Source organism: Trachymyrmex cornetzi, unplaced genomic scaffold (assembly GCF_001594075.2).
Source record: "Trachymyrmex cornetzi isolate Tcor2-1 unplaced genomic scaffold, Tcor1.1 scaffold246, whole genome shotgun sequence".
Taxonomy (NCBI): domain Eukaryota; kingdom Metazoa; phylum Arthropoda; class Insecta; order Hymenoptera; family Formicidae; genus Trachymyrmex; species Trachymyrmex cornetzi.
The window spans coordinates 188,455-201,241 of NW_017297123.1; the positions used below are offsets into that span (position 1 = coordinate 188,455).

The 12,787-nt window shown below is 36.9% G+C and overlaps 1 protein-coding gene across 2 annotated transcripts in view; it reads left to right on the top strand.

Moving 5' to 3' along the window:
- Marf (Mitochondrial assembly regulatory factor) overlaps nucleotides 1-12,787 on the top strand; it is a 249,086-nt gene that overhangs the window by 15,571 nt on the left and 220,728 nt on the right. For both annotated transcript variants that reach the window (XM_018507698.1, XM_018507699.1), the window contains exon 2: nucleotides 2,818-2,925. In XM_018507698.1, the coding sequence (XP_018363200.1) occupies nucleotides 2,818-2,925 (108 nt within the window). The remainder of the gene's footprint in view (nucleotides 1-2,817; nucleotides 2,926-12,787) is intronic.

Here is a 12,787-nt window from a genome sequence, read left to right on the forward strand (position 1 = left end):
TGCCTCTTGATATGGATCATTTCAGATAACAATCTCTTATTCCAAAATATCTCTTTATCCAAAATTTTAACGTTCTCCCAATCAAAATCATGGGAGGTTTGTAACCTATGGTCGGTAATAACTGACGATTGAGAGGTATTTCTATTAATGTGGTTCTTGTGTTCTGACATCCGTACACCGACACATCTACCGGTCTGGCCCACATAAGAGGCATCACAGTCTCTACAGTCAAGTCTATAAACTACTTCAGCTTGTGATGTAGTTGGTAATTTATCTTTCTGCACTCTAATGAAGGCATTCAACTTCTGAATACCCCTATATGCTAACTTCAATCCCGGAACATCCCTTATGAAATTTTTAATCTTATCCGTTATGGATGGGATGTATGGAATAGTAAAATATCTCCTTTCTTCAGATGAAAGGACCGGGTCCGTGGATGCGTTACGATTGTTAAGTTGTTGAAATTTTTTCTGCAGTCTTTTTTTAATGGTGGAAAAGATTAATCTAAGCGGGTAACCATTCTTTAACAAAATAGAGATAACTTTATTGAAATTTTCCCTGTGGAATCTTGGATGGGAAAGTAAAATCACCTTATCTATCAGACCCAAAATGGTACCCACTTTTTGAGAGATAGGATGGCAGGAAAAAAAGTTTAAAAAACCGCCCGAAAAAGTTGTTTTTCTATACCAATCCGTAATAATATGTCTGCTTTCTTTTATTAACGTGACGTCCAGAAAATTGATGGTGTCTCCTCCCTCTTCCATTGTGAATTTTAAACGTGGATGGTAATCATTAAATGTGTCTAAAATTTCACTGTAATCAGATGATTCAGTGATCAATAGAATGTCATCCACATATCTTACATAGAATGTCGGTGTTGTTGCTAGTTTTCTTATTGAGATGGATTCTAACTCTTGCATAACGATGTCTGCAACAATGGGAGAGAGCGGAGACCCCATAGGTACGCCAAAAGTCTGTTTGTAGAACTTGTCATTAAAGGTAAAATATGAAGAGCTGAGAACCAACTTTAAGGCCTTAAAAAATTCTGATTTAGGAAGCTCTGTATTACGTTCAATATAACACCACTTCGTCGAGAGAATGTCCATAGCAAGCTCCACAGGAACATTCGTGAAGAGAGAAACCATATCAAGAGACAGCAAAACAGACTCGTCGGGAATTGTCAGAGAAAAGAGTACGTCAGTCAGATGAAAACTGTTGATAATACAACTTTTTGCACGTGGTAGGTTGTCATGTAAAATTCTATGCAAAAAAGAAGCCAAGTTATGAAGTGGGCTACCGGTAGATGAAATAACGACCCGTAATGGGTACCCCACTTTGTGTATCTTTTTTAGTCCATAAGCACGTGGCAAAATTTTATTAGATGAATATAAAAATTTATACTTGGAGTCCGAGATCAAATCGTGACGCCTCCAACACCTCAATAAAGACAAAAGATCAGATATAATCGCATTAGCCGGATTGCTCAAATTTGAGTGCGTGTACTTAATTTATCACAGACTTTTTATCCTATTGACTCTATTCTATTGACTATTTATTTCAGACTTTTTATTCTATTGACATAGATTTTACTCTAATTTAATTTTTAATCTTACTGTTTTATTTTATTGACATCACAAACTTGACTAATTAAGACATATTTTTAAATAATAATAAAAAAATTTTTCTTTTTTTCCCTACGTTTTTTACTTTATTATTATTTATTAAGTACTATTTTTATTTATCTTGTAATACCTTTTAATATCGTCCTCGTGATAGTTTTTAATCATTATACTTGTTACGAGTTTTCGTCTTAGTTTTGATCAGATTTGAAACGTTCAAATTTACTTTCGTATATATAAGCATAACGTTGTCATTGGTTGACGTGTGTTTTGGAGAGATATTGTTTCTGTTTGACTGAAAAATCTCTCATTACCAACCGACTCTCTGAACGGTTGAGTTTGTCTCAAAAGATTTCCCTCACGTAAGCAGTTTATTCTCACATAATTTATTATTATATTTTTTATTTTTATTTTATTATTTGATTTTCTGTATTTGGTGATTAATTTATTGGTGCAGTGTTCCGTCAATCAGTGGCGGTTCTTTTTGAGACAAAGAAGATAAAGAAAGAATTGTTATTTATTAACCTGCGACATGTAAGTCCAATTAATGTTTGAATCTGCATGCCTTTTTTCTTTCTGAGTAATGTTGCGGAGAAAAAACCTCTGATCGGAACTTTGTTTTTGTTTGTTTCCTTTTTGCCTATAGTAATTCTGCCAAATTTTTGTCACTGCACGAAGTCGGTGCAATTTTGTATTTTATACAATATCTCAATGTATTAATCAATGTAATTCAGTTTTGATCGGCACTGAAGAGGACCCAAAGCAAGAGCCGAAACGTTTGCCTTAACGACTAGCATATTTTTATATATTTTGTATTGTTAATCAATAAAGTGATAAAAATTTTTTTTTACACATTCTATTTGGTGTCGGCTCTGATAGGCATTGAAACTTATTTGTTAGATCGTTTCTGGAGAGCCTTATCAATTAATATTTATTATTTAACAATTTTATTCAAATAATTTTTGGTAACCTTGAGTTGATGATCTTGATCTTAAGAGCATTTTCTCAAAGTCAGCTAAGATAACCATCTTCTTTCCCTCTAGTAACTAAGCAACTTTTGTCTGAAACATTTTTGTGTTATACTTAAGGGTATTGAGATATTTTTTTTATTAGATGGATGAAAATGGACTAGCCTGTATGTCAAGGTCAAAGTTATAAGTTCCTTATATTAAATAATTATAACTTTTATTTTTTTCAGGAAAAAAATTTCTTTCATAAAGTTTCAACAAAATTATCAAAACCAAATATATTTATTTTAAATAATCGATGGGATGCTTCTGCCTCTGAACCAGAATATTTTGATCAGGTATGTATTTATGAAGCACCATTTGAAAATTAAATGTCTTATGAACAATTGCAACATACGTTATACGCAATTTATTGGTATTCACAATAAAACTTTTAAATAAGTTAATTAATAGTTCTAATGTCTTAAGTATTAATTATATTCTTTATTACATGATTTTGAATTTTCTATAAAATTTATTAATTTATTTTTAATAAATAAGATGTTTTACATTTTAAACTGCTTAAATTGTTCTTAAACAATAAAGGAGGAATCTCCATAAGGCCGGTTTTCGGATGTTTGTGAGCATCGCCATTTTGAAAAACAAAAAAAAATAAAAATTGTGCTAGATTGTGCTAGGCTTGTGCTACGTTGTATCGCAAACCGCACTTCGATATCTCAAAAAATGAAGCGAAAATTGAAAAAAATCATTTTTAGGGCCCAACACCGCCATTTTGTCAAAACAAAAAAATCAACGTTGTACTAGATTGTGCTAGGCTTGTGCTACGTTGTGCTGCAAACCGTAGTAAGTGACGCAATTAGTTTATTAGAAAATCGCAAATTATGAAATAGTCGCAGCACCGCCATTTTGAAATACAAAGAAGATCGAAATTATGTTAAATTGTACAAGGCTTGTGCTACGTTGTGCCGCAAACCGCACTTCGATATCTCAAAAAATTAAGCGAAAATTGGAAAAAATGTTTTTAAAGCGCAACACCATTTTGTCACAACAAAATGTCAAAATTGAACTAGATTGTGCTAGGCTTGTGCTAACTTGTGTCGCAAAGATTTTAACCGCCCTTCTATAATAACAGAAGATATTAAAAATAATTTCGCCCTTTTCGACTTTTCTGTCCACAAATCGGATTGCTTCGATGTGAACAATTCTGAGCTGTGCATTTTATAATATTGTTGCGCTCGCGGCACACGCATTAAGATCGCACACTCGGACACTCGCTTGATCACAGCACATTCTCGCACTCGCGCGTGTAAAAGAAGGAGACGTCTCTTTAATAGAACAAGTTTATTAGTAAGGAGTTACAATTGCCTACGTAAAAAAATAGTTGCGGCGCCGCCGGCATATACGGTGCAGGTTTCCCATAATTCGGCTTTTCAATTATCCGATGAAGACAGTATTGCATATCTGAGTTGTGCATTTTATAATACTGTTGCGGTCGCGGCACACACATTAAGATCGCATACTCGGACACTCGCTCGATCACAGCACACTCTTGTACTCGCGCGCGTAAAAGAAGGAGACGTTTCTTTTCGATAGAACGGGTTTATTAGTAAGGAATTACAATCGTAATCTCTCCGGCCGCGAGTCAATGGACGATCTTCTGTTGTCAACCCATCGATCGCTTAACGCGGATCAGCTGGTGGCGCGAAACAGAGGCACGCGCACGCAACAATACGTATTTGCTATTTGATATTCGTATGTTCTTTTTGCCTACATCTGCCAACTTTTTAAAGCTGTTTTCTGTTAACCATCTAATCTAAATTTTCTGCTACTGGACTCGAATTGTAAACAATGGATGTAAAGCCTAATATGTCGAGACTGTGGCAATTGCTAGAGCCGCCTAATGGTATTGATGTAGTAGATTTAAAATGGCAAAGTCCTTCCACCGATTTCGGCAGTTTTTAAAGATTTGTCGAAACATTGATAGCTGAATACTCGACTATGACACTACAAAATATATACACTATAATTCTCAGTCGTAGGTACAATGTTTACGATCGATTGGTGGCGGCTCTTGGTATCGTCAATGTTGACATGTCCACGAACTCGAAAACACTTGACTCATCGTCAAATGACAGCATGACTGGTGTTATTGAATTTATTATTGATATCACTGAATTGTGGCCGAAAATTCAACCTGAGTCGGTAACATACGTGTTCCAGGATGGAAGAAAACGTGATCTGTATTGCTTGAAAAGACACTCGTGGACCAGCATACTATACGAAAAGGTATGGGCGGAATGCCATGTGCTATTTCTTTCTTGCAACGCAAAGATTTTGGAGACCGGTATTTACGCAACAATCTCGGGACAATGTTCTGAACGTGAGTGTGAATTTCTAGGGCGTATTGCGAACAAACCCCAACCGGACGCAAGTATACTTATGGAATGCACTTTGATCCAATCGTAAAGCACGTTAAAAAACGGCAGCTCAGAGGCGAAACGCGGACCGTTATTGCTACGCAGTTGGTTGAAGGCAACAGACTTGCCAATGGCGCCGTGAAGAAGCAGACAGGCTGATGACACGCTTAGGCGAGAAGGAACCACCTCATCTGTACAGTAGTAAGGTACTCCGCAAAGCAAGAGCGACAGGATAAACTTCTAAATATCCAATCTGATAATATATTTGAAAGCCTCCATCTAATGATGTACAGCGAAAAATATAACGACGCGATAAAAAGAATTGGCCTTAATCCGCTGATAGTAATGTACTGGTCTAAGGAATAGGAAGCAGTGTATGACCACTACCATGATACCGTATACATTGACGGTACAGGATCTTTAGTCAAAAAAGTGAGACTGCCAAATGGAGACCTGTGCTCGCACATATACTTATATCAAATAGTGGCGCAAGTAGGTAATAAGACTGCACCTATTGCCCAAATGTTGTCTTCTGCGCACAGCACTGACGATATTCTGATGTGGTCACGAGTATTCTTGAAGACTGTCCATGCAAAACGATCCGTGATTCGTGTGTCCAAAGAATGCATTACTGATTTTGATAAGGCGCTTCTCGGAGCAGTAGCTCAGGCATTCGGTCAAGTACTCAGCCTCGAACAGTACTTAATTATTTGCTTTGATCTCTTGACAAACAACGCTGATACGAATAGAATATCTCCATGCCTCATATGGCTTGATGTTTGTCACTTCTCGAACATGCTCGCGAGATAGAAGTGCTTCAGTGACAAGCATCCTCAAGTAAGAAAGTTTTATTTGAGGGCAATGTTATGAAAGCAGGAAACCTCGGAGAAGTTTACGAAAATAGCGACAGCAATTTTGATGCTAGCTCTGAATCATAACGGGCAATCCGATGGACACGTGGAACAATCGCGGAATTTTCTTGCAGAAGAGATCCAAGGATCATCATTAGTCGAAATGGAAGATGACATACACGACGCTGAGGAAACAGAAGAGATTCCGCATCTCGAAATTGATGAAAATTATATGGTGACTTCGAATCTCCATCAATGGGTAGAAACGCTGTATGGAGACATTCTCGAACGGATCGAGGCAGAAAAGAGTACCATCGAGATAAACGGATATTACTGCTCTAAATTCGCTAAAAAATTGAAAGCATTGCTCATGTATTTTCCTCTGTTTACTGAAGTTATGCGCGGTGTATTTCGATACGGATCGGTCAACGCCACATCCGCAGCAGTCGAATCCGAATTCAATGATTTGAAACATCGTACGTTCAAGAATGTCTCCTTACCATTGCGCGTGGACAAATTTGTCACGAGACACATCTTTTCACTACCAAGAAAGCTAAAGATAACGATGGCTGATAGGGAAATTAACTCGTTTTATGATTCCATTGGTGAAGATGAACGCGATCGCCACACCGACTCCGAGGTTTATCTGAAAATCGAACTTGCCAAGAGCAAGAAATATCAATGCTAGTAGAAAAGGAGGCAGAATCGAAATTAGACGTTTGTCTGATTCCACGGAAAATATCGAAAATCATAGCCTCGCTGATCGATGTCGAACATGAAGAGAACGTGGGAAACGTTATTGATCTTGAAGAGATGCGAGCCGAACACAATTGGCGTAACAAAAATCCAAGCCGGAAAACAATGTTTAGATACGCGGATCTATATCCTTGGATTAACACTAATACGACTTTCTGCACTGATCTACCCATAATTCCCAATGGAAACCGATGCTCTATTGTGCGAGATAAGGGACAATCGTTTATTGTCCGAAACATATGTGGCTTCAACAGTCTCTGTCAAATCTTAGCTCTTACAGCATCGCATAATAACATTTATAGAGAAGAGATTAAAGATTATACATCTCCAATCTTCTCCTGTGTGAACGAATTGCTTAAAGCATGTCTGTCGACCAAGTTTTATTCAAACAGAGTGAATGCCCTCAATATTCCACAACTGAAATCAGAAAATCATCGCAACCGTATTATACAAATCATTGCTACGGTCAACATTGCAAACATGGCAACTTGGATGTTCAAAGACTATCCAAGGTGCATTATAGAAAAACGCTGCGCAATATGCGAGAAAAAAAATGTCAAACGCATAATTATCATGTCTGTCAATTTTGACATGTGGATGAAAGATGATGCTACCAGTCTTCCTGACGCTCTATATCGAGGCGATTCTCGATCCAGACTATGCTACGGAGAGCTCCCAATGTGTGAAATGAAATATGGTCTGCAGTTAATAATCGAGACAGCCTTCGGCGATGATAAGCTGCTACGATTAAGAGACTTCCCAGATCATCTCATAATGTCTGAAAACGCGTTCAGTTGTAGTGTACAAAGGAATCTACGATCCAAACTCAGTAGACCATTACACAGCATACATTAAAACTGGTTCCATTTGGTTGTTGTTCTGAAAGCAAAGACTAAGCCGCAGAATATCGACAGTGAAATGGAAGTTCAGGCACATTTGTGCATATACGTAAGAGTATAACTTAACGTCAAAAACACTACACTAATTCGATAAAACTTCATTGGAGAGATACAACTTTTATCATTCATACATCTTACCTACTATGCAGAATTTACTCAATATATTATCCACTATAAACATCTTATCTGCTAAAATATCTTATCTACTATAAAAATATAACAAACAATAAAAACAAAAAACAAAAAAACAAAAACCAATAGAAAACAATAAAACAAAAAAACAAAAAACAATAAAAAACGAAAGCAAAAAATAATAAAAACAAAAAACTAAAAAAATAAAAATAAGTGGGACACACCTAGTAATACACTAGGATTTTAGCGGTAACTTCCACGTGGCGTGTCCTGGGCAGGCAAAGAATGTACTGGCTAATACGGCTAATATTTTTAAGGTTGACTGTTATAAATCGATATGCTAGATCAGAAAATTGTTCAAAATGTTCAGTTCCTTACAACGTAGCACAAGCCTAGCATAATCTAGCATAATTTTGATCTTCTTTGTATTTCAAAATGGCGGTGCTGCGACTATTTCATAATTTGCGATTTTCTAATAAACTAATTGCGTCATCGAACTACGGTTTGTAGCACAACGTAGCACAATCTAGCACAACTTCGATTTTTTGTTCTGACAAAAATGGCGGTGTTTGGCCTTAAAAATGATTTTTTTCAAAAAATTGGAAAGAATACGGGCTTTAGGAGTCAGGCGCAGAAGACGTCGCGCAAATAATACACTTATGAAGCTTGAAACTTCTTTATTTAACAAACGCGCTTACATGTTTTGGCTCATTTTTTGGCCTTCCTCAGAGCAAACACGAACTAACATATATAAAGTAAAAGTTATCCTGTCATGGTGAGCTCCCCTACGTCGAGAATTTAAATGCCAGAATTAAACAAAAAGAAAGAAAAGAAAAAATAAAAAAGAAGGAAAATATTAAAAATGTCGAATTAACGAATATAGAAACTAATTTATCAAAAAACTTAAATAATATAATTAATTATTCCGAAAATAAGGACGCTCACCACGATTACAAAGCACTGTATCACAAACATTATCATGAATAATTCAAGAACCGGCCACAGAAAATCAGACCTATGGTTTTCGGCCCTATTTCAGTTTTATTTTAAATTATCGGAAACGCTTTATTATTTAAAATAATAATAAATAGTAATAAAAAGGTAATAGGAGTCGTCACTAGATATAATTGCGTAGTGTCAAAAATTAAAATTATCTTACATACTATGTTACAATAATTCAAACGGCATCTACATACTATGTTATAATAATTTAAACAGGCCGTTTAAATTACTGTAACATAGTATGTACATGTCGTTTGAGTTATTGTAACATAGTATGTAAGATAATTTTAATTTTTGACACAATTATATCTAGTGACAACTCCTACTGCCTTTTTATTACTGTTTATTATTATTCTACATATAAGGATATTAATCCTTATCTATTAATTTATTATTTTTTTATTGTGCTTTATTATTGTATAAATTATTGAAATCAGGTGATTTTAAACGGACGTATTTGACACCTGTTACCTTAGGTTTGTTCGCGTCGCATGCTCCAATATGCTTCTATTTCCTCCAACTGTAGCTCCTACTCACTCAAACGCGCTCGTTAGAATGAGTAGGAGCTATGATAGAAACATGTTGAAGCATGTTGGAGTATGCGACGCGAACAAACCTGTTGTAACTAATCAGCTCCATTTTTACCACCAACGCTTCTAATCTTTTTGATGTATTTTAGATCGACTTTACCTCAACTGACTAAACTATTAAAAACTTTATTTTTGAAAGCTGGACCAGTTTGGCATAGCAACTGTATTAGTTTGAATCACACTTTAAGACTGATTATTGAAGCATCTTCTCGTTTACCTAAGAAAGAATTGCAATCGCATTTGTATTTTTGGTGAACATTATGTCGAACAGCAATTTAAATGAGTTGCACAGGTAATCGTTGTAAGTAAAAAGTAAGAACTGTAAACGGTGAATAATTTAACTTTTGTAGAGCACTCATTTAGGAATATGTGAGATAACGTGTAATTAACATAGTAGACGGTCGCTAATTATTACTTGTTTCGTTTGACAGAGAAAAAATATTTGTAAACTTTGTTACGATCTTACCAAGTTTACTCCTGAAACCGAGCATAGATGACGTCGTAATTCGTATGATCGGTTAAATAGTTTTACGTTTTAAGGAATGGATCCGGGAAGAATTGATAGCTAAACATGAGCCTATCATTATATTATACAAACTTACCTTTTTAAAAAAAGGTAAAAAAAGCATTAAGCATGTGTGCTTTTTGTGAAGAATCATTTGGGCCGGTTTCAACAACGCCAATTACTTAATTGGCCGTGGAACTGACTAATTGTGTTTGCTATTTAGTAGAATTGACCACTTATGACTGATTTTTAAGTTAATCACCGATTAGGGTTATTCAAGTCGATGTTTTTTTTTCAAGGGTATTCTTATAATGATATGTATATTCGTATAAAAGATTTGATATCAACAAAACTGGCGTCAAGTTAAATTCCATGTAATTCGAATACGAAATTATATAAATAATATTAACTTTAATGATATCATTCCTATAAATGATTTGATATCAAGAACTGGCGCAAAGTTAAATCCCATTTCTTTATACCATGTCAAATTAAATAAATAATAAATATTAATCTTATGGTATGTCTCATGTTGCGACCGCACTCACGAGCGTGGCTTCATCGCGCGTTCGCAGCTTAATCTTTACAATCCGATAATTATGTGCTAGGAATTCGTCCGGCCTTAAAAGAAACCGAGATTCCTTCCTCGTCCGTTCGCTTCGATACACAGTACACGATTTCAAAAACGATAATTGGGCGCCAGCCACGAGCGAGCGTGCCACTCTTACTAAAAATTACTTAGATTATTTTCCACGTAATTTTACATTAAACTGCGAACGTCGACGGCCCTCTCAACCGGCAGCTCAGCCTCGAAAATGACAGAGGGGGCGGTTCGTGATTGAGTATAGAGTCTCGTTGGAGGAACGAACGGGGCGGCAGTAAGAAATAACACAGTGTTTAATATAAATAAAGTAACAAATGTATTCTGGAAATCTCTAGCTCGACAGGGTAGTGACAGTATTATGCAATCGAAAACGGTATTTCCAATGCGTACCTTTCGTGGTACGTTCACGACCATGCGGAACAATGGTATTAATTATTAGCGGCACGAGTTCACGCCTCACAAGGATAATCCTAGTAAGATCTCGCGAACAAAAGTTCGGTTTTTTGATAGCCACGATAGATAACGGTTACGGCGTAACATCAAACACGGCGTAATCTCGTGCTTGCTCGCGAAAATTTCGAGTCGCCGTACAGAGCGTTAGAAAGAGATCACAAATACGCGGACACTTAACGATAATGACTAGGCTGTGGCTTAGGCGGACGTGAAAATACTCTAACGGAATTATCGTATTGCAAAATCAGGGGAAGCGGCGCGCTCATACGACATTAACGCAAGAAGATTCAAAAACTGACGCAATCGCAATTTCGCGTGCGCCGTGCAACTAAAAACAAAACCGACAATAATACGTGCTTCCCCTACAGGAAATTGGCAACCTTACAATTGATGGATGTCCGTCTCGCCCGGTAGTCCTCCTAGCCGTTCTTTGCGTTTATCCCGCTCGGTCGTCCTGAATCCGGCACACGCTTCCTAATCGGTAGCCACAGCACAAGTGCCGGGCGCTGATCCTTCCGGGGGCACGCAGTGATCGCTGATTCCCACGAGGGGGCCTAATCGTGCCTAATTGGCGCACGGCCTCGCGTCTCCGCGAATAGCATGATTTATGTCGTCAGCGTATCCTGTGCTCTGGCGCGGAATATAATTTGTGGCCGCAGGATGTCTTGGCTTCGGGAACTCTCCCTGATTTCCTGTATGCGGGAGACTCGCATCTCGGTGGCGACGTCTCCGGCCGCGGCGTCTCCGGCCGCGGTTTCAGCTCCGCAAGGGAGGTCTCCGCAAGCTCCGTTGTGGGGGTTCCTCGCCGACACTTGAGTGTAGAGTGGCCATCCCCGATTATTATCCTTGCGATCTTTTCATTGGCTGCACCTATAATGCGATGTAATGAGCGACAGAAATTTCGAAATAGAGCGACAATTGTTAAGTGTAGAGCGATATCACCTGCGTGCCACCTCTCGATAAGATGCTGTGCGCCTCGGCCAATCTTTTCCTCTTCTACTCCGCCTCTGAACCTCTACTGACTGTCCTTCTTCCGCTGGTCCGGTGAGACGGCTCGTGATACACAGGGTTGCAAAGTATTTGCCAAGTATCCTGAAAAACTCGCAGTACGATAGCGCACGGAAAACAAAAAGAAATTCGACGAAAAATATCCACGAGATGCGCGATATCGAAACAACAAAAAACGCACGCTTATGCGTCCGCCCTCTAAAAGTGGAAGGACCCACGACGCCAGCGGCGCTGTTCGGTCGGGTCTGACGGACGAAACACGTCACGTCACAGTGTACAAAAGAACTGATATCAACAACTGTGGCACCAAGTTAAATTCTACTATCAAAATAAATAAAACCCAAGTGATATACTATATCTTTATTATTATTTACTTAATCCAAATGGTATTATCTTTAATTTTTATGCAATGAAACCTAAGTATACGTATGTATATCTTATTGAAGGATCTTCCTATTCCAATCCAAATGATTTAAATTCCTCTTAAATGAAATTATTATATCACAATTCATTCACACACACACAAAGACATTTTCTCTTCCAACTAAAGTAGTGGTTATTTAATTCTCTTTCAAAATATTATACAAAACATTATCATAAATTTAATAGAAAAATTTTTCATGTTGAAACACTTGGCGCTGCTAGATCGAGTAAGAAAAACTATAAAAACAATTTAAAAGTAGAATGGTAATTAATAAAAATAAATAATAAAAGGTAATTATAATTTAAAAGAAATAATAAAAGTAATATATAAAAAATTTAATCTGAACTTTACACTGAATAAGAATAAAGTTTACTATTTATTTTTCTTTCATAACGCATGTCTTACAAATCGAAATTTATTTTTCTTAGACTTAAACTTAACAGAATTCACAACGTTCATAATTTACATAACTCCATAACTGAATCGCCAGGGAATGGAAAGTTACTTTTTAAAAGTAACAAGTTACAGTTACTCGTTACCGAGTAGGAAAAGTAACAAG